Source organism: Danio rerio, chromosome 8 (assembly GCF_049306965.1).
Source record: "Danio rerio strain Tuebingen ecotype United States chromosome 8, GRCz12tu, whole genome shotgun sequence".
Lineage (NCBI taxonomy): Eukaryota > Metazoa > Chordata > Actinopteri > Cypriniformes > Danionidae > Danio > Danio rerio.
Window position 1 is genome coordinate 20,595,556 of NC_133183.1, and position 23,058 is coordinate 20,618,613.

The 23,058-nt window shown below is 38.1% G+C and overlaps 1 protein-coding gene and 1 long non-coding RNA gene across 5 annotated transcripts; both read left to right on the forward strand.

Annotated features, from left to right (window-relative positions):
- Positions 1-694: 694 nt before the first annotated feature.
- On the forward strand, positions 695-2,960 carry LOC137496337 (uncharacterized). Its single transcript, XR_011016566.2, has 2 exons — positions 695-1,426; positions 1,961-2,960. It is a non-coding gene; the product is annotated as an uncharacterized lncRNA (long non-coding RNA).
- A 1,322-nt stretch (positions 2,961-4,282) lies between these two features.
- Positions 4,283-14,133, forward strand: LOC137496315 (uncharacterized). 4 transcript variants are annotated; one of them, XR_012384220.1, is made up of 8 exons: positions 4,283-5,111; positions 6,419-6,580; positions 7,804-8,562; positions 8,770-8,864; positions 8,968-9,018; positions 10,397-10,889; positions 11,465-12,135; positions 12,394-12,605. XR_012384220.1 is itself a non-coding variant. In XM_073910218.1 (8 exons), exons 1-7 carry the CDS (start codon positions 4,835-4,837, stop codon positions 11,551-11,553), a joined length of 1,923 nt encoding a protein of 640 aa, XP_073766319.1. In that variant the 5' UTR covers positions 4,283-4,834; the 3' UTR covers positions 11,554-11,570; positions 12,495-14,133. The 4 variants fall into 4 exon arrangements, 2 of the variants coding, with proteins under 2 accessions (XP_073766319.1, XP_068079168.2); XR_012384221.1 differs by having other exon boundaries at positions 7,807-8,562; XM_073910218.1 differs by having other exon boundaries at positions 7,807-8,562; positions 11,465-11,570; positions 12,495-14,133.
- The last annotated feature ends 8,925 nt before the right edge of the window (positions 14,134-23,058 follow it).

Consider the following 23,058-nt stretch of genomic DNA (forward strand, 5'->3'; position numbering starts at 1 on the left):
GCCGTTTAATTACTACATTAATAACAATAATATTGGTCATTTATTACAAGAAGTGTAACTAAGTATAGTGTTTTTATTTATTTATTTATTTTTGTGTGTGTGTTTCATTTTGTTTTCTTGGATAACGTAACTTTTATGTGTAAAGTACAGTAATGTATACTTGGTTTTTGGGTACCAAACTATATTTGTTTTGCATTTAAATTGTCTCTTGTAAGAGAATTCTGTGTATTTGTATAGGGGAGAAGAGAGTGATGTTCTTTTGTTGGGGTGGGAAATAATTGCGACAAAATGGAATTGTGTTTTTCTGTTACCTGTCTTGTGTAATCAAAAACAATAAACACATTGTTCAATAAAGAACGGCAGAGTCACTCGCTGTTTTCAAGAAACAACTAAAAACTCAACTATTTAGTTTCCACTTCACTTCCTAATCTGCAATTGCCTCTCTGGATATACCACTAACTGTACTCAAAAAAAAAAAAAAAAAAATTTACTAATGCTTTCCTTCTTAGACTTTACAGACTTAAATAAGTTGTCATTTAATAGGAATATGTCAATAACTCAATTTTGACAAAAATGTCAGATAGAACCTTATAATTCTAAGGTGACGAATTGGTGAAGTTTGTTCCTCACCACTGTTGCCACTGGCTTGCTTGGTTTGGGACTTGAGGAGCTGCGCATCGATGGATTTGCTTTTCTATGAAGGTAAATCCGTTGCGAAACTCGAGAGCTTGCAAATGTAAATGTGAGCACTTGTGATAATAATATTTGTATGTGTAGGTTGAAATGTACACTTACAGCTCTGATGTGAACAGCTGAAATCCTCGATTTGCACACACACACAACAACCCACACACTTGTGTTTTAAATTGGAAGTTGCAGATTAATAGTTGTGTATTTGTAAAATGTCATTCACAAATACAAAGTGACAGACACACGTGTGCAAGGCAAATTTGATTGCATCTTTGCTCTACAACCACAGGTCGGCACTCACAACCTCTCAGATTGGTCAGTACAACTACAAATCTCCCGCGCTCTGACTTTTGCAACACATCTCCCGCGATCTCTGTAGCAGAACTCATCTGTGCACTCGCAGATGCAGAGGCGTGAGCAGCGCGGGGCGGGGGAGGGGCGGGGCAGGTGTAAAGCTGTTTGATTGGCTGAAGCCTGACCAATGAACAATGCCAGCAGCCAACATGACTGAGGTGCAAAATAATAATTTCCCACGATTATTTCATTAGTTAGGGTTTATTTAAACTCTTTTCTGAAGAGATTCTTGTTAAAAATCATAAATTCTACTGTAATGTACATACCAGTAAAAGAGCAGCAAAGCCAGTTTATTGGCTACAGCCAGCCAATGAGATGGGGCGTTTCTGTTTGTCAGCACACAGGGCAGCTCACGTTGTTGGAGGCCTCGAGCAATCAGAGGGTAAGTTAAGATTTTTTAATAATTATCTATATGTTCAATACTGTTAGCTAAGCTAAGGACTGTGCTGGGTGCTTCTCTTGTTTGTTTCTTATATAAGAAAACAGTTATGAGTTATCTAGGAGCTGCTTTCAATCATGTTATATGGTTCTAAAGATACGATTCAACCCACATGAAATAAGAAGTTGTAATAGCATTTATAGTAAACAATATTACGTTTTTGAACCATACTAACTATAATAAACTGTATTATACTGTATATTTTGCAGTATCTACAACTTTGTTAATGAATGCAACAGCACACTGTAGTATTAACTAGCATGAACTTTAATGAATTGAAGTATATTTACACACACGCACACATTAATAGCAATTAAAAATAACACTAGGCGTTTCAGTTTCTTACAGATCATACCGGTTTTTGTTATTATAACCTGCATCATATCTATCTATCCATCTATCTGTTTACATGTTTGTGTACAGTGTGTCCTTTATGTCACTTTTTTAATTATGAAAGTTACTACCTTTATTTCTCAGTTTCCTGTAAGGATGGAGTGACAGGAGAGATCAGGATGTTTCAAGTCGATGAGGAACTCAGAGAAGCTGCATAGCTTGAAAAGGATGTTATTTATGCTAAAGATGACATGATGATCCAGCTCATCTACAAACACTTCAAAATAATTCAGATCATTCAAGAGGAAGCCGACCATTTATTTTCTCTTTTTACCTGCCAAGATGACTACAGATTTGAACAAAACACACACTCACCCACACACAACTTTTATTTTGATAATTGTTTAATGTAGTATTTTTACACTTTACTGTAAGGCAGGGGTGTCAAACTCAGTTCCTGAAGGGCCGTAACCCTGCACGTTTTTAGTTGCAACCCTGCTTCAAAACACTTAAGTGAAAGTTTCAAACAAACCTGAAGGACTCAATTAGTTTGATCAGGTGTGTTTAATTAGGGTTAGAACTAAACTTTGCAAAGCTGCAGCCCTCCAGGAACTGAGTTTGACACCTGTTCTGTAAGGGAATGTAATTTGTCAAATAAAATTTACAGTCCAAATAAGTGTAGCGCAAATGTCTAGTTACTTGTATTGAAATATTTCAGGGTTTTTCCTTGTTCGTAATGAGATGGAGGTGGTAAATCCAACTTCATCATTACCCATCAAATGTTATCTCCTCTTTAATCCTTTGCTCAAGCCTATACTAATGGTCAGAAAGCAAGCCATTGTGTAAAGCTGGTTGATGCTCGCTGTAATAGAGAGAGATGATGACTGTTCAGCTTATGTTGCTTAACCCTGCAGATGAGATGCTCAAAGTGGACCCTCTGCTGAGCGATGGACACTGTCTCCCTCACCTAGTTGCTCTTCCTTTGAACACACATATCATGTTGAAGGATGCAAGTTGTGGACCTAAATCAGATGTAATGCATGTAGATGTATAAATTAGAAAGAAATGAAACTGCTTTAAAATGTATTAGGTTTTACATATAAAGTATACTTCAATTCATTAAAGTTCATGCTAGTTAATACTACAGTGTGCTGTTGCATTCATTAACAAAGTTGTAGATACTGCAAAATATACAGTATAATACAGTTTATTATAGTTAGTATGGTTCAAAAACGTAATATTGTTTACTATAAATGCTATTACAACTTCTTATTTCATGTGGGTTGAATCGTATCTTTAGAATCATATAACATGATAGAAAGCAACTCCTACATAACTCATAACTGTTTTCTTATATAAGAAACAAACAAGAGAAGCACCCAGCACAGTCCTTAGCTTAGCTAACAGTATTGAACATATAGATAATTATTAAAAAATCATAACTTACCCTCTGATTGCTCGAGGCCTCCAACAACGTGAGCTGCCCTGTGTGCTGACAAACAGAAACACCCCATCTCATTGGCTGGCTGTAGCCAATAAACTGGCTTTGCTGCTCTTTTACTGGTATGTACATTACAGTAGAATTTATGATTTTTAACAAGAATCTCTTCAGAAAAGAGTTTAAATAAACCCTAACTAATGACATAATCGTGGGAAATTATTATTTTGCACCTCAGTCCTGTTGGCTGTTGGCATTGTTCATTGGTCAGGCTTCAGCCAATCAAACAGCTTTACACCTGCCCCGCCCCTCCCCCGCCCCGCGCTGCTCACGCCTCTGCATCTGCGAGTGCACAGATGAGTTCTGCTACAGAGATCGCGGGAGATGTGTTGCAAAAGTCAGAGCGCGGGAGATTTGTAGTTGTACTGACCAATCTGAGAGGTTGTGAGTGCCGACCTGTGGTTGTAGAGCAAAGATGCAATCAAATTTGCCTTGCACACGTGTGTCTGTCACTTTGTATTTGTGAATGACATTTTACAAATACACAACTATTAATCTGCAACTTCCAATTTAAGACACAAGTGTGTGGGTTGTTGTGTGTGTGTGCAAATCGAGGATTTCAGCTGTTCACATCAGAGCTGTAAGTGTACATTTCAACCTACACATACAAATATTATTATCACAAGTGCTCACATTTACATTTGCAAGCTCTCGAGTTTCGCAACGGATTTACCTTCATACTTTTCAGTGTTTGGACTTTCAGCAGTGAAAATTAAACCACACTGAATTGAACTAAACCGCACTTCAACTGAAAACTGGACTGACATGGTTTCAATTTCAACTTACTCAAACAATCTACTGACACAATCTAACCTATAAAAGCACTACAGAAATAAAGATGAATTGAATTGAATAGACTGTGCTGTATGAATTAGAGAAATGAAATCCTCAATTACCTTTAAATTACACATCGCGTCCATTCCACCGACAGATTACACATAAAAGGCCACAAATCATACCTGAACCCTCACTACATCTTTTGTTGTGACATTCTCAATATACTTCTTGGATTTGTAACGAATATCTTATTCATAATTGTCTTTCCTGGCATTGTGTTTACATTTTTTTAAGTATATTTTACTGTTTCTCAATAATAGTCAATAATAATGATAATAGTTGTCTATTAAAGATAGAAAGATATTGTGTTAGAATCACATGTCAAAAGATTTTTAATGCAAGCACTTGTCAATTCAATGCCTTTTTTCAGTTATTGATATTCAACAAGCTTTTTCTGAGTCAGACCATGCCAGGGACTGAATTGTTTATTGTTTACGACGATACATTGTAAATGAATAAATCAATAAAAACGACCCCAAAACAGTCTAAGCGGAGTAATACTTAAAGAATATTTATAAAAAAACACGAGGCCCTGAGACGCTGTTCGAAATATTCCAAAAGTGACGTCACTCAATAGAACATAAACGCTCGCATAACTTACATTTCTTACATCAGTTCAGTGATCATCCAAGCTACTGTAAGGATCATTATTTGGACGTGTTAACAGATTTTCACCAAATCTAATGGATAACGAACATCTGTCGACTTATTTTACGAGCGAACACATGAGTGAACTCGAAGACTTTCTGAGTGAAGCGACACAGCCTGTGGTTGTCCACGCGATGGCAGCAACAGTACCTGTGTTTGGTGAAGGAGTGAGCGGAGAGGTGGCTCCAGTGCTGGAAAACATGGACTTCTGCAGAAACCTCTGTTCTTGGCTGGACGAGGAATGGACTGCGGCGTCTGATGCCAGTACGACACTCGATGAGCCCTTCTCTGTTAATGTGGAGAAAACAACCGGTGAGCCTGTCAGCAAACACTCAAGTTGTCTATGGTTTAAAATAATGATAAAAACTGGGTAAAGAAAAGCTATTAGTAAATTAAAATAATGTATAAATGACAAAAGAGACGTTACATAACCCTAACCCAAAAAAAAAAAAAATAATAATAATAATGGGGTTTTAACAGAACATTTGTGTTTGAGGTAAATTGCCCTAAAGGGAGACTTGGGCCTAGTCAAAGCGTTAAATGCCCAGCGTTCACACGCGCACTATATTCTTCGGTTTAGTCCCGAATTCATCCGCCTTTCTAGCCACAACTAAATACTCTTATTCAAACCCCCCCCCATAAACACACACACAGACACTCAAGACTAATTTAAAAAACCACAATATATTTCCAATTAAAACTGAAAAAGATGTTCAAACTGGACTTTTTCCTGCATATAAAACTGCGAGGTGGCCACCTCCACCCAATTTTGTACCACCTGTCCCTTTAGACAAAAAACAAGGCAGACAGACCCTAAATGATGCTCAAGCATGTTTTTTTTTTAATAATGAAATGTCATGCATTTAATTAAATCAAATGTTAGCCATTTTAAATAGTTTACTTGATAAGATTACAAGAGTTATGCAAAATGTGTTTGTTTCAATAACAAATGTATTACACACACAAAAATACACTACCAGTCAAAAGTTTAGGCTCAGTAGGATTTTTAAAGGTTTTAAAATGAGCTTATCCCGCTGACCGAAGCTGCATTAATCAAAAATACAGTGCAAATTGTGAACTGTTATTGCTCTCTAATATAATGGTTCAATAAAAGTTTATTGTTTAATTTAATCATTTACTTCTGTGATTTTAAAGATGAATTGTCAGCTTCATTACTGCAGTCTTCAGAGTCACACAATCCTTCAGAAATTACTCTAATATTAATTATTATTATTAATGTAATAGTAATGAAATCAATAATGACTGGAGTAATATTTTCATTTGAAACTACATACGATAAGAAAGCAGTTATTTAAAATTGTTATAAATATTTATCGATTTAACATTTTTTTTTACATTTATTAAATGCCATCTTGATGAACAGAATCATTTTCTAAAAAAACAACAACAAAAGCAAATAAAACTTTTGACTGGTAGTGTGTATATACATAATGTGTTCTGCATGTGCTAAGTTTTTAGGAATAGTCAAAAATAAATTATTGATTTTCTTTATTATCCCAACAATCATCAGAATGTTAAGATCAGGTTTCTTGAAGACATTGTGGTATGAATAAATCTGTTTCTAAAAATGAACCCTTATGTCTCATTTTGTTGTTCAGGGTCACATTTGGAGATCATCAGCTTTTGCAGTGACTTCTGTCCGTGGCTGGACGAAGACTGGACTGCAGCTTCAGATGCCGGTACAGTACCAGATAAGATGCCGGAGGAGATGCCGGATGAGATTTCTCCTCGGGAGAACACTCCAGAGAACGACACAACTGGTGAGATTGTCAGCAACCACTTCACTGTAGAATAGAAACATTTTATTAATGGGAACGATCTCTTAATTTTAAATCAATGATAAAAACTTGGTAAAGTTTAAAGAGACATTTAAAGGTATTGGGGGAATTAAAATAAATGTTTAAAAGAAACAACAAACATTACGTATTATACTTAAATGAGAAATAACCAATAGTGCACTTTAACAGGATGAGAAAAGTTGTCCTGTAAGGTAAAAAGGCCTAAAGTGAGAGTATCCACTTGTTAAGTGTGATGTCATGCGAAGTGGCTTCTGGGTCCAAGCACTATATCAAACTGTACGGGAGCAATTCCAGCGTTATGGATGTGACATTTGCAGTAAAAAAAATATATATATATATATAAATTCCCAAAGTATACAGTATGTTAACATTACATTGAAACATCTGTTTATATTTTTTAAAACAACTAACCACAGAGTTATGGGATCAGAAAAATATCAATCTGTGAACATTAGTTATATTTTAACGGAGTAATATAAATGGGTTACGGATGTGACCAAAACAAGTTAGCGAGTTTACAGTATACAACATACTTTGTAGAAATTATGTGAATTCAACTGCATAAGCCAAAATAAACGACGCTAATTAAAAGGATAAGAGTTGCCTCTCTATACAACAAAAATGATTTATTTTATTTGACAGTTTTGCATTTATGAGGAAAGAGCTTCGTTATGGATGTGACGTGTGAAATTGACACTTTGAAACTTTGGTAAATCAAATATAATAGTTTGAAAACATTGACAGACATTTTTAAGTATGTTTAAAGTACTGTTAAACACTTGCTCACACAAACAAACATACAAACACTGTTTTACTGTTTTGGTGAAAACTGACACTTGCATCGAATTGCTCATGGGGAGACTCAACAAATGGTAATAATGAACGTTTACAAAGTGATGTAATACTTTCGAAAATCATAAAAATCTAGAGACTGATGTGAACAGCATGATTTGTATTTCAAATTCAGTTTAATGTGTGATATGACTAAAAAGTGGTCATAAATACATATTTTTCATGACTTAACAAACTGATTTTTTCACTTGGCCTGGCCAATTTTTAAAAAATGTTTATTTAAATTTTCGTATAGAAACATATGAATATTTTCTTATATATGCCTAAACAATTACTTATTGTCATGTTTCAAATTTTCTCTTTTATTTTCTTTTTTTCTTTGTTCAACTAAGAAGTTCAAACAGGAGGCAGCAGGAGGAGAAGAATCCATGCTTTCTTCAAGAGAGTGTGGAAGGCCATAAAGAAGCCGTTCCTCTGCTGCAGACGGAGAAGAGTGGAGACTCTAACACCACAGGGGGATCCACACACAAACGCTGTAGAGATTGGTTTGGATCCAGAGCCTGTCCCTAGAACTTCTGGGCTCCAGAATACTGTTGATCTGAATCCAGATCCAAAACCTGTCCTTGGAACGCCTGGGTGCAAGAATACTGTTGATCTGAATCCAGATCCAGAACTTGTCCTTGGAACATCTGGGTGCAAGAATACTGTTGATCTGAATCCAGATCCAGAACCTGTCCTTGGAACGCCTGGGTGCAAGAATACTGTTGATCTGAATCCAGATCCAGAACTTGTCCTTGGAGCGCCTGGGTGCAAGAATACTGTTGATCTGAATCCAGATCCAGAACCTGCTCCTGGAATGTTTGGGCGGCAGTTTACTGTTGATCCGTTTCCAGATCCAGAATCTGCCCCTAGAGCGCCTGGGAGGCAGTTTACTGTTGATTTGGTTCCAGATCCAGAGCCTGTCCCTAGAGCGTCTGGGTGCCAGAATTCAGTTAATCCAGTTCCAAATCCAGGGTATGAGCTTAGAAACTGCAAGAGCCAGTTTGCTATTGATATAGATTCAGATCCAGATTCAGAGCCTGTCCCTGGACCATCTGGGCTCCAGGACACAGCTAATGGGGAATCATCATCTGCCACAGGACCAAATAGAGGTGAGTCTGATTTCAGGACTCGGAAGTCATGTACAAGACATAAACACAAAGTGTCAAATTCAATTTTGAGACAAACAGAACTATTATAAATTCTACTGTAATATATTTGTATATATATATATGTCTGTATACTGTAATACTGTAATATATATATATATATATCAGTGTGAGAGAATTGAAAACACTTAACCTCTTCTTTTTTTTCAGTATTTATGAAGAGTCTCTACAGATTGGGAGATATTCTGGGAACTGGAAGCTTCGGCGTAACCTACAAAGCAATCCGTAAATCTGATGGCAAGGAGGTAAAACTCTTAGTGTACAATTTGCTTCTTATGTAACTTGTACCCTTAATCCAAGCTTGCCAATAATACGTGAAAAACTAATACTTGGATATTTGCTTTGCAGGTTGCCATCAAGAGGATCCGCAAGAGAAACGGTGACCGTTACATATCAGTAGTAAGTTGGCAAAACTTCACTCAATATTTGATTCGCTATTGGTTTGGACACTATTCCTGTTGCATAGTTGAATTTTAAAAGGCAAAATCCAGTCATTTCTGAAATAATATGTTCAAGCCGAATAAAATAATGTTTAGGGCTTAGGTCTCAAACTCAATTCCTGGAGAGCCGCAGCTCTGCTCAGTTTTGCTCCAACCCTGAAAAAATATAGCTGATCCTAATAATCGAGGTGTTCAAAAGAGTCTTGAACACCTTTATTAGTGGAATCAGCTGTGTTTGATCAGGGTTGGAGCAAAACTATGCAGGGCCGGTGCGGCCCTCCAGGAATCAAGTTTGAGACCTATGCTTTAGATCAGTGGTTCTCAAACTGTGGTACGTGTACCACTAGTGGTACGCGGGCTTCCTTCTAGTGGTACGCGGAGGAATCAAATATGTCATATATACATGCAAGATAAGTTTCAAAATTTATCACAAATGATTTATATATGAATATGATGACATATAGCCCATATTAATAAGGCCCAAGCAACATTTCCAGGTTGACGAATAGGCTACTATATGTTAATACTTTACATATAAAAAAAGCACATATAATTAAAACATTGACATTTTATTTTGGCTGTTTGTTGTTGTTGTTGTTTTTTACCTGTAAGCACAATACAGTGTTTATGTTCAAAATATTTATAATGTTTAAAGCAGCTGACAATAATAAATATTCTTACTAATAGGAATTATTCTGCCTGGTTTTTAAACTGTGCAGAGCTGTAGGTGCTTAATTAGGCCTACTACGCCACTGTATTTTAATACTGGTCATTATAGTGTTACTTGGAGGGACAATTTTTTTCTGAGGTGGTACTTAATAAAAAAAGTTTGAGAACCGCTGCTTTAGATGAAATCTGAGAGCTCCCCCATTCTCCATAGACATCAATGGTCCAGGGGCATTCAGAGACCAGAAAAGGAGCCAAAAACATTGTCAAAACAAATTTTTCCCTCCTGTACCAGGTCAGGGTGCACATTTTCTACAAGCAGTTTGATTTACTGTCAGAGTCAGCGAGACGCAAGTGTCTTATTACCTGTAGTAAATGCACACCCTGACCTGATGTGGAAGAATTGGTCAAACAAAGTTTTTTACAGTTTCATAAGTGTTCTTGGAGCTTCGTATGATTACACTTGAAACTGACTTTGAGTGCCTAAGGAACGCTACTGTCTGTGGAGGATAAGGAAGCTCTCAGATTTAATCTAAAATATCTTCATTGAGAATATCTTCTCTAGGGGTTGAAATAACATGAAGGAAAGTCTAGTTGAACTTATCCATTAAATAATGGCGATCTTTCTTCACATCTACAGCTAGTAACCCTTGTTCTCTTTTTCTTTTTAGCCTGGTTATTCCAAACCAGTACTAAGAGAAGTGGCGTTTATGCTCATGCTGAAAGATCCTCCCAAGAGCATATACCTGATAGAAATGTACGAGTGGTTTGATCAAGAAGGGTTCATTTCACTTGTTTTGGAATACCCCAAACCTTGTACATCGCTGCGGATCTTTGTAAAGCGACGTCACACGCTGAAGGAACCAATTGCACGCTGCTTGCTGCACCAGTTAATCCTGGGAATCCAGCACTCCCTTGACCATGGAATTTCTCACAATGACTTGCATGTTGAAAACATCCTGGTGAACACAAACACATTGGAGCTCAAGGTGATTGACTTCGGCTGTGCTAGCAAATGCGAGGATGAAGAACAAAGGATCATCATCTTGGGGAACATCTGGAGCGTCGGCCACCTGCTGTATTTTATGGTGAATGGAAAAGCGCCAGTGTACTCCAGAGATGAATGGCAACCACGCCTTTTATTTAAACCCAAGATATCTAGCGGTGAGTAAACAGACACTGATAAATTTAAATGCCTCAACCTGTTGTAGTCTTATGCCTCATTCACATTTGCAGCAGATTACCACCTAAAGCGACCGGCAGCTACAAAGTCATTGGTAGTGTGAGTGAGGCATCAATGTCCACAACAGAATCAAACTGTGGCCCTAATGTCACCATATATATTAACTCAGGAAGGGGCAATTTGAGGGCCACCGTCCTGCAGAGTTTACCTCCAAACTCTTATCTTGAAGAATCCAAGTTATCTTGAAGTCACACTCCATTGCTTACATTAGTCTACTCAAAGGAGTGAATGTAAATGAATGAGGGAATTAAATACACTTCAAAACCTCCACCATGGTTTCGGACATTACTAGAAAAGGCTACTCCCTCAAATAGTGTACTTGGTGATTTGAGATATAGCCACTGATTAGCTTGGAGTGTTTGAGGAAAACTCTGCAAGACACCGGCCTTCCAGGACTTTACACTAGCTTGTTTTACTCACAAATGTCAGAAGATATCTTCATTAATGTCAGCTTTGGTACAGTGTTGACTAACCATCTCTCTTTCTCCTCATACAGAGTGCTGTGATCTGATTGAAAAGTGTCTGAATCACAATTTGGAGACACTGGAGGAGGTCATGCAGCACGAGTGGATGAAGAAGGTGTGAATGAAGACCAGATGAAGGTAAATACAACTGATCCCTTAGGAAACATACTACTCTAGAGGCTGCACGATTTTTTGCGATATATATTGCAATATGAATACAATTCCATCAGATGACTTGATCGATTTTAACGATTAGGGTGATTCTGCAGTGGGAGTACATCTCCATAAAATCTAATAAACACTCTATAATTGGGGTCCGCCGACACATTTTTGATGTGGTCTGATATTTGCAGTGCATTTCTCTATTTGCATGTGTTGAGAGTATTTTCAAGCATAACAATCTATAACTAAAATGAAGAAAAAGATACAGTTAGTGGTATAATATTTTCCGAGTTTAACAGTATTCGAGCAGCATAACTGAATATTAAAAATAATTTAATCAAATGAATCGTTGTTAAAGTTAGAAAAGGTACAATTTATTACGCCTGAATGCTTTTAAGTTCATAATACAGTCACAGGCATCAGAAGTGCATGCAAATGATCAATTATGATACAAACTTAACATTGCGTATGCTCGCGATTTGATTATTACGAACGCTGAAACAGTCTTATTTAGATTAAGGCAACTCATTTGATTATTAATGTCCATGTAAATGTAGGCAATGTTAGAATATTGCTATTAGAAAACCCTTATACAAATATAATGTAACTAAAAAGCAAGTCAATGTGACAATGAAAACATTTGAGACGAGAACATTTCAGGATAACTGTACATACACACATACAGTATATGAAGGTGCTTTACTAAATTAATCGCCACATATAACCACTTCACAACAACTTGCATCTTTGAGATGAATCTTCTTGTTGCATTACCTGTTTTATCAGCTGATTGTTGGAGCTTTAAGAGTCTGTTCACAGACAAGATTAGTTCAATCTTAGTGTGAAATATACAAATTCTGGACATCTCTAACATTTTTTTTCTTCTTTTGTTTTCCTCAGTGAAGACCAAAGCAGCAAAATCATCCTCATCTTTACCAGGAAACTGCCTCTATTGTTCAGGCAGATTTGAAATGTATAGAAATGTATAAGAATAAACTGTTGTATGAAGTCATTATTTGTATTTTATATGAACACAAATGTCTTATCATAGCTTAATAATATACTGATTACACCTTCGGTGGTTCTGTTTGAATATTGTAAAATGTATGAAAATATTAGTCAAACATCTTTCTCCTCAGTGTCAGTATATTGCGCACGTTCATGAGCACTGTGCATGTATAGCTCCTTCCAGATGCCTACACCCGACTTCCTCTGTATAAAAAAACTAGCACAGGCACATCTGAGGTATAGGTAAGCAACGTGACATGCAAAGAAAGAGCACAGCGCTCGAGACCATGGCCCCTATACTGACACTGAGGAAATAAATGTGGATAGTCGTTATTCTTGTTTTAGTCATATGGTCCGTTTTGAGGAGGTTTTTGGTTCTTTTTCTTTTAGATCTTATAAATTTGATACAATTGTTTTTGATACAAATGTATAGTTTCACAAACTAATTTGGAGAGGAGCATGTGATATGATTGACCGCAGCTGGTCCCTATCGCTAATCATTAGCTAGCCAATCTGATTATTCTAACTTTAACATAAATATCCAGCCTAACTTCATTCCCTATCTTCATTTTGGAAGACCCCCCCTCATCCATCCTTTCTCCCTCCTCCTCAATTCTAGGATCGGGCAACACGGTGGCTCAGTGGCTAGCACTGCTGCTTCACAGCAAGAAGGTCGCTGGTTCAAGTCCTAGCAGAGCCAGTTGGCACTTGCTGTGTGGAGTTTACATGTTCTCCCCGTGTTCGCGTGGGTTTTCCCCGGGTACTCCGGTTTCCTCCCACACTCTAAAGACGTGACACAAGTGAATTAAATAATAGCACCAGGCACAAGCACTTAATGCAAGAGCATTATCTAAGTGTGAACTCATGAATCATTTATTTATTTATTTATTCATGTACTGCATTTTATTGTGGAAACCAAAGAATTGTATTGTACAAGAAGACTTCTGCTGTGAATGTGCCCTTGACACTGTGGAACTGAATTGTTGAATGAAGTCATTATTTGTATTTTATGTGCACACAGATGTCTTATTTTAGCTTAATAATATACAGATTACGCCTTCAGTGGTTCTGTTTGAATATTGTAAAATGTATGAAAATATTTGTGAAGTTTGTATCTTCTCCTCAGTGTCAGTACATTGTGCACGTTCATGAACAGTGTGCAGTGATTCCAGATGCCCACACGTGACTTTCTCAGAAAGCACAGCAATCATGAACGTGCCCCCTATACTGACACTGAGGAAATGAATTTGGATTGTCATTATTTTTGAGTCATATTCTCCGTTTGAGGACGTTTTTGGTTCTTTTTTAAAGATTTTTATGAATTTTTGATACAATTTGTAATTTTGATAGTTTTTTATGCGCTATTGCACTATTTATTTGTTTATTCATTCATGTACAGCATTTTATTGTGGAAACCAAAGAATTTCACTGTACAAGAACACTTGTTCTCTACTGTGCACATGACATTTTAAAATGTTGTTGAGATGATGTTTTGAGTTTGCATTTTAAATAAATAAATATATATAATAAAGTGACTGCTGTTCTATTTAATCAGTTATTTATAAGGAATTAATGTAGTATCTTTTTAAAAATGGGGACAGGGTTGTTAAAAACAGACATAAACCAATTTAACACAAAAAAGTATAATGCTTGAAAAGAGATATACTTACTGATTAAAACCATTTCACCAGACAAATATTAATAAGTGGATTGTCAAATGTGCAGTCTGGTGCTACAAGTTCCCTGCACAGATTTAGGTTGTGTTTCAACTCACATGATGTATGATTCTGCTGACTGCATATTTATTGCTAATAAAATCTTCCAGGTAATGTATCTCACACAACAAAATGGCAGGAATAATTTTAATAATAGTAGTAGAAACAATTAAACTGCATTAAAGGGTGATAAGAATGCAAACCAAATAGCCTAATATTAATAACCTCTCAATGGTAAAGCCACATACTCACACCTGCAGCTTCTCCATGATGGACGTCCAGTGTTCTTCAGCCCCTGGCACCTAGACTGCAGTTCTGCACAAGAAGTTTGGCCTGAGGAGAAATGGTAAAACTGAGCCTGTTTTTTTTTTTTTCCTTCACTTTCGTCAATTCATCACCTTGGTTTCAGACTCTCTTCATCCATCTTGCAAACTCTCTGCACTTGATACGAACAGTGCCACTGATACACTCTGCTCCACACTAGCATCATGTCTAGACAGATTATGTCTTCTTACATCCAGGCCAGCCCGTGCCAGTCCTTCTGCACCCTGGCTCTCGGATGTTCTCCGTGAGCATCGCTCAAAACTTCGGGCTGCAGAGAGAATTTGGCGGAAAACTAAAAATCCTGCACAGCTCTTAACATACCAAACTCTTCTGTCTTCTTTCTCGGCTGAGGTTACTTCTGCAAAGCAGACATATTACCGTCTGAAAATCAACAATGCCACTAATCCTCGCCTACTTTTTAAAACATTTTCCTCCCTCTATCCTCCTCCTCCACCCGCATCCTCCACACTTACTACTGATGACTTTGCTACATTCTTTTGCACCAAAACTGCAAAAATCAGTGCTCAATTTGCTGCACCTACAACAAACATGCAAGATACACCACCAACACCACACACACTCACCTCTTTTTCTCAGCTGTCTGAGGTGTCCAAACTCGTGCTATCTAGCCATGCAACCACCTGTCCACTTGATCCTATTCCCTCTCATCTTTTGCAAGCCATCTCTCCTGCAGTCATACCAACACTGACTCACATAATTAACACATCTCTTGACTCTGGTTTATTCCCCACTTCATTTAAGGAGGCTAGGGTAACCCCACTGCTAAAGAAACCCAACCTGGACCATACGCTACTTGAAAACTACAGACCAGTATCCCTGCTTCTATTCATGGCCAAGATTCTGGAGAAAGTAGTGTTCAATCAAGTCCTGGACTTTCTTACTCAAAACAACCTCATGGACAACAAGCAATCCGGCTTTAAGAAAGGCCACTCAACTGAGACTGCCCTTGCTCTCGGTCGTGGAGGATCTCAGACTGGCTAAAGCAGACTCAAAATCATCAGTCCTCATCTTGCTGGATTTGTCAGCTGCTTTTGACACTGTAAACCACCAGATCCAGCTATCTACGCTTGAGTCACTGGGCGTAGCGGGCACTGTTATACAATGGTTCAGATCTTACCTCTCTGACAGGTCATTCAGGGTGTCTTGGAGGGGAAAGGTGTCCAACCTAAAGCATCTAAACACTGGGGTACCTCAAAGCTCTGTTCTTGGGCCACTTCTCTTCTCCATCTACATGACATCTCTAGGACCAGTCATCCAGAAACATGGATTCTCCTACCACTGCTATGCTGATGATACCCAGCTACACCTCTCTTTTCATCCTGATGGTCCCTCGGTTCCAGCTCGCATCTCAGCCTGCCTGTCGGACATTTCACACTGGATAAAAGATCATCATCTTCAGCTTAACCTCGCGAAAACGAAAATGCTTGTAGTTTCTGCCAACCTGACTCAACACCATAACTTTTCAATCCAGATGGATGGGGCAACCATTACTGCATCCAAAATGGTGAAAAGCCTTGGAGTAACGATTGATGACCAACTAAACTTCTCTGACCACATTTCTAGAACTGCTCGATTGTGCAGATTCACACTCTATAACATCAGAAAGATCCGACCCTTCTTATCTGAACATGCAGCTCAACTCCTTGTTCAAGCTCTTGTTCTCTCCAGACTGGATTACTGCAACTCTCTACTAGCGGGGCTTCCAGCTAACTCTATCAAGCCTCTTCAGCTGCTCCAGAACGCAACAGCACGAGTGGTCTTTAATGAACCTAAAAGAGAACATGTCACTCCGCTGCTCATAAGTTGCACTGGCTGCCAGTTGCTGCTCGCATCAAATTCAAAGCTCTGATGTTTGCCTTCAAAGCGACTTCTGGCTTTGCTCTTTCTTATCTGCTCTCACTTCTGCAGATCTATGTGCCCTCCAGAAACTTGCGTTCTGTGAATTAACGTTGCCTTGTGGTTTCATTCCAAAAAGGGAAGAAATCACTTTCCCGAACTCTCGCATTCATTTTGCCCAGTTGGTGGAATGAACTCCCTAACTGCATCAGAACGGCAGAGTTGAGTACTTCCTGTTATGGCGGCAAGGTGAGCAGACGCGTTTTCCTCGTGCTTAATTGCTTTTCAATAAATCCTGCATAATATTCTAGAGAGAGGTCATATAAAGAGACAAAATTATAAGCATAAGAGAAAATCACTTCAAACATGCCAAAAAAAGCGGCTAAAGAGAAGAAAACGCAGGAGAGCTCCGAGGAGGTATGCCAGGAGCTAACGTTAGCTGAAGGCGAGCCGTGCTCACCGGAGCAGTCACATGCTGACATGTCCGCGGACGTTGAACAAGTCATAAACATGGAAAATCCATCAACAAAGGACCTCATGCTTGCCATAACATCTTTGAAACTAAACTTTAACACAAAAATTGATGGTGTACTGACGGAAATAAGAATTTTCCAAACGGACGTGAAAGACTGTAGTGGGCGTATCATGGAGGCCGAAAAGCGAATATCCACAGCAGAAGACGTGATACAAACACTGAAGGCAACTATCGAAAAACTTGAGAACAAGACAAAAAACCTCAGTAACAAAGTCGAAGACTTAGAAGGGAGGAGCAGACGTAATAACCTGCGCATACTGGGCATACCTGAGAAAGTAGAAGGCATGTTCCTCTATGGAAAAATAGATAGCGGATACTCTCAAGATAACGCCGCCGGTTTTGGAGCGAGCGCACCAGACAACAGCGAGCCAAAGTTCTACTACGTATCCGAGAACTAGCATTAATCAAGTGCTTAAACTACAAGGACAGAGAAAACATCTTAAAAGCTGTGCGGATACAGAAAGAGGTGATGTACCAAAACAACAAAATAAGATTTCTTCCTGACCTGCCAACGGAGGTGTATAAGCGACAGAGGAGTTACGACAGCGTGAGGAAGCGGTTACGGCAACTTGGTCTGGATAAACACCGGGTAATATACCCCACATGGATCCTGTTTTTTTTTTTTTTATATTTTGTTTTATTTACCATTTTTATAAGATTTTTAACAAACACAGTGCAATACAAATAATAATACAAAAATATTAATAAATACAATACAAAATAATTGACATTAGCCCCATCCCACCCCCTCAAAAAAAACAAAGAAAAAAAACAAAGGGAGGAATCGTCTCAGTTATCAAATATACATAAGTATACACATGACATATGTAGCATAAATTTTTTTTTTAAAAAGATGACAGTATTCACATTTCTACAAAGTCAGTGTCATGAATATATGAGTTAGAGATCAAAATTTCCAAAGGTAAAATGCTAGATTCCCAAGAGTCTTAAAATAGGTCCCCATGTGGTTTCAGCTTTTTTCTGTGAAGTTTCAAGATGTAGTCGCTCCATTTGAATGACATAAAGCAGCTCATTCAACCATCTCTTAAAACAGGGAGCCTTTGGAGACTTCCAATTAAGTAAGATCATCTTTTTAGCTATGATCATGCCAACCATCAGGGCTTGCTGTTGGGTTGAAGGAAAAGTGTCCATTATGTTTGAATATCCAAAAATAGCCAAATTGTAGTCAGGTTGGATAGTGGTTCCATAAGCACTGGAAAACAACTCAAAGATGCTGGACCAAAACTCATAAAGAACAGGACAAAACCAAAATAAATGTGCCAAAGTCCCCTCTGCTCTACCACATCTGTCACATTTAGGAGATACAGAGGGAAAGATTTTACTTAATCTAGTTTGTTAGAAATGAAGGCGATTGTAAACTTTAAATTAAATCATCTTATGTCTCGAATTTATTGAAGCTTTTTTTATTCTTGACAGGGCTTCTTCCCAGATCTCATCAGCCACTTCTTCATTTAAATCCATGGCCCAAGCTATCTTAATGTGCTTAGTGCATATTGGAGCCTCAAAAACACAAACAAAGCTTGATATTAGGTGTCTAGTATTAGGGTTTGAGGATAGAAGTTTCTGAATAATATGACTTTCTGGTTTGTTTATAAATTGTGAGATATTTTCCTTTACATAGTTTCTAATTTGCAGATAGCGAAAGAAATGAGACTGTGGTAGAGAAAACTTATCCTTCAGCTGTGTAAAGGATGCAAATTGATTGTCTATGTAAAGATCTCCTATGCAAGATAGCCCTTTTCTTTTCCATGCTGTAAAAGTACTGTCAATCAGGGAAGGTTTAAATGAAGAATTGTGTGAAATCAGTGTATTGACTGAAACCTTAGGTAATTTGTCAAATTTATTTATCTGATTTAAAATCCGTAACGAATTCCTTACCACAAAATTACAGCTTCCTTGTTTTTTAATCAATTTACACTCTGTAAAAAGCAATGTTGGGAGAGAGGACTCTGGCACAGATATGGCCTCGGCATAAACCCATAATGGGGAAGTCTCATATGTCACATCCTCCAGAACACCCCTTTGCCAGAATGTGAGAGCTCTGGCATTTGCTGCCCAGTAATAGTGCTTGAAAATTGGAAGGCCAAGACCTCCGCTATCTGTATTTTTTTGTAAATGGGCTTTGGCTATGCGAGGTATTTTATAGTTCCAAATGAATGAGAGAATAATCGAATCAATTTGTTTAAAAAAAGACATGGGTAAATATATCGGGAGATTTTGAAAAAGATATAAGAACCTTGGCAGAACAACCATCTTTATCACATTCACCCGGCCAATTAGTGACAATGGGAGCAACTTCCATCTTTCAATGTTAGCTTTGATTCTGTTAATCATATCTAAGAAATTTAATTTGAATAAGTGTTTGGGGTTCTTTGGAATATTCAGGCCGAGATAAGTAAAATGATTGTTTACTATTTTAAAAGGTAAACTGTTTAAAAAAGTGTCACTTAAATTATTTGTTAAAGGCATAAATTCACTTTTTTCCCCAATTAATTGAATAACCTGACAACTTACTGAAACTATCAATATAGTTGAGAATCTTAGGGATAGTAGAAACTGGATCAGAGATGTAAAGTAAAATGTCGTCAGCATATAGACTGATCAAGCTTTCGGCATTGCCAAGAGAAATACCCTGGATATGTGGATTAGTTCTAACTCCTACTGCTAATGGCTCAAGTGCAATGTTAAAAAGAAGACGGGATAGAGGGTCACCCTGACGTACTCCCCGCTGCAATACGAAGGGGTTAGATCTGATGCCATTTGTCAAAACAGATGAAGATGGACGTAGATAAACTATTTTGATCCAGTTAATAAATTTGTCTCCAAATCCAAACTGCCTTAACGTTTCAAATATATACGGCCATTCAATCTGATCAAAGGCTTTCTGCGCGTCTAATGAGAGAATTGCAGCTGGTTTGTTGGTTAATTTATAAAATATTTGCATATTAAATATTAAGTAAAAGGCGGACATTACAGAATGAGAACCTTCCTGGAATAAAGCCTGTCTGATCTGGATGGATAATTGTAGAAATGTGTCGTGCCAGTCTATCAGCTAATATTTTAGTCAACACTTTTTGATCAAGATTTAAAAGGGCAATGGGCCTGTAATTGGCTGGATCGGTCTCAGGTTTCCCTTTTTTCCAAATTACACAGATATTTGCGTCATACAATGAATCTGGAAGTGTATTCTTCTTAATTGAGTCTTGCAGCATTCTCAGCATATAGGGGGCTAGTTTCTTGCTAAAGGTTTTTAAAAAACTCACACCCAAAGCCATCTGGGCCTGGGGCTTTCCCTGAGGGATGAATTGCTTTTAATATATCTTCGATTAATATTTCGGATTCCAGTTCTAGTTTAGAGACCTCACTGAGCTTTGGCATGTCCAATTTTGAGGAAAAGTTGTCGTAATTTGGGTCATTGTGATTAGCTTTAGAAGTGTATAAATCTGAATAAAATTCCCTAAAACAACCATTTATTTCATCAGGATTTGTTATTAAATCACCTGTTTTTGTTTTTACCATATGAATTACTTTGTTGGCTCGTTCTCCTCTTAGTTGTCTTGCAAGTAGTTTTCCAGGTTTGTCTCCCAGCTAGAAGTGTTTCTGTTTAAGTTTGAGAAGTAGGTTACTTATCTGTCTATTTAGGATAGAATTATACTCATATTTTAATTTTAACATTTTATTATAATCAGAATTGGATAGTGACTTTTTGTATGCTTGTTCATAGTCCCCGCATTACAGCTTTTAAAGTAAGACGGAGTCTGAGACTTCACCATTATCATTAGTTGAGAAATACTCATCCATTTTATCATTTAAGTATGACAAAAAAGTTGGATCTTGGATTAACATAGGGTTGAAACGCCAGCAATAATTACGCTTTGGCAGAATATTTTCAAGTTGGAGCGTGACAGGGCTATGGTCAGATATTATTATGTTGTTATATTTGGTTTTGCCAATGTTAGAAATCAGTTCAGATGCTACAAGAAAGTAATCGATTCGAGAATATGATTTATGCACGTGTGAATAAAACGAGTAGTCTATATCCGTTGGATGTTGAAGCCTCCAGATATCAACTAGATTTCTAGATTTAATTAGGTTATGAAACATTTGCACTAAAGTAATCGTGGGTGTTGGTTTTGTAGAAAGTCTATCCATATATGGGTCTAAGTAGCAATTAAAATTGCCACCTATTATAAGGTTAGTGGTATTTGTGTCTGGAATTATGTTAAATATTTTCCGAAAAAAATTTGGGTCATCAAAATTGGGACCGTAGATGTTGAGTAAAGTTATGGGGAGCGAGTTGATATGACCGATCACCATTATAAACCTTCCCTGAGGATCAGCAATCATTGATTAGAGGCGAAATACCACAGTTTTGCGAAAGAGAATAGCTACACCTCTAGTTTTAGCATTAAACGGGGCCTGATATACCCGAGATATCCAGTTAGCTCTGAGTCTACATTGGTTGGCAGCATTAAGATGGGTTTCTTGCAGAAACATTATATCGGCCTTAAGGGATTTTAGATGTGCAAAAACCCTGCTCCTTTTAATTACATGACCGAGCCCTCTCACATTCCAAGAGACTATATTCATGGTTTGATTATTAGTAGTCATCTACCCTTTAAACAGTAGAAAATGAAACACTGAGGTGAGACGACCCCTCCCCCTCTCCGAAGGAAAAAAAAAAAAAAACATACTGAAACCCTGAACAAGTGGAACTTTTCATGACTTAAAACAAAATCCAACAACCCTCCCCCGTAACAGGCTTCCCCAACATGAAGCACTACATCCTTTCTTGGACTGGAGAACACCATTCGCATGGAGGTGACGATATATCCCAGCTCCGGTGGTTCCGTTCCGCTCCATTACCACATTTCTGGTAATAATGAGGCCGTCCCCATTAATGTATAATGTACGTCATCTTAGTTAAGCCAAAACAAGACTTACTCGGGCAGCATTAAAAAGTACCTTGATTGTGATATCAGTGTTGTGTATGATCCTCTATCTTAGCCTGGATGTCACATATTTAGCCGCATCTGCAGGGTCTGAGAAGGTCACGAGCTGTCTGTTGTGCTGAAAGCTGAGGCGCGCAGGAAAACGGAGACTGTGTGACACTTTTAACTCTCTGAGCTCTCCCATCACATCACCAAATGATCTCCGTAGCTCCATCACTTCTGCGGTATAATCCGGAAATATGAATATCTTGTGACCATTGTACTCTAGAGTGCGATCGCGACGGAGCCGGATGATCAGTTCTTTTTCTTGGTAGAAATGGACACAGGCAATGATGATGCGGGGCCTTTCTCCCTCCGACGGCCTTGGTTTGAGCGCGCGATGATTAGTGGGCTTTGAAAGTGGGATTCACCAAGTAGTTTTGGAATAAGTGTCGCAATAAACTCAGTTTATTGGTCTCCCTTTCTCCTCTCCTTCTGGAACTCCAATTATTTTAATATTATTTCGCCGAGATCGCCCTTCTAGGTCGTTGACCTTAGCTTTGAGATTTTTGTTAGATTTCTGCAGGTCCGATACAGCCGTTTCAAGAGAGTGCAGTCGGCCATCGTGATCCAGCGCCTGAGATTCGACAGCCTCTACTCTTTCCGAAAACTCCCGCACCGTCGTCTGGAGAGATCGAAAGTCTTCCTCAAACTTGCCAAATCTCTCATGTATAGTTGCAAGAATCTTGTTTGAAATCTTTTCCCACGCAGGAGGTATGTCTCCGTCGACGGTTGTTTGGCTGATGGTGGGGTTAGCTTCCTCGTGGCTGGCTGCTAACTGACCAGAGCTTTTTGAGGCTTTTGGTTGCTTTAAAGGCATTCTCGTGCATCAAAATATAGACCGAGTAGTGAAAAAACAGTTCAATTATATATTCAGAAAGCAAGGATATGTAGTTAGAGTTGAAGACGGCTTATTTCTTTAAATTGTAAAGTTGGTGTGGAGGAGCTCAGCAAAACACGTCTACTTCATGCAATCCTCTATAGCGCACCCCCCCGCATGGATCCTGTTGACC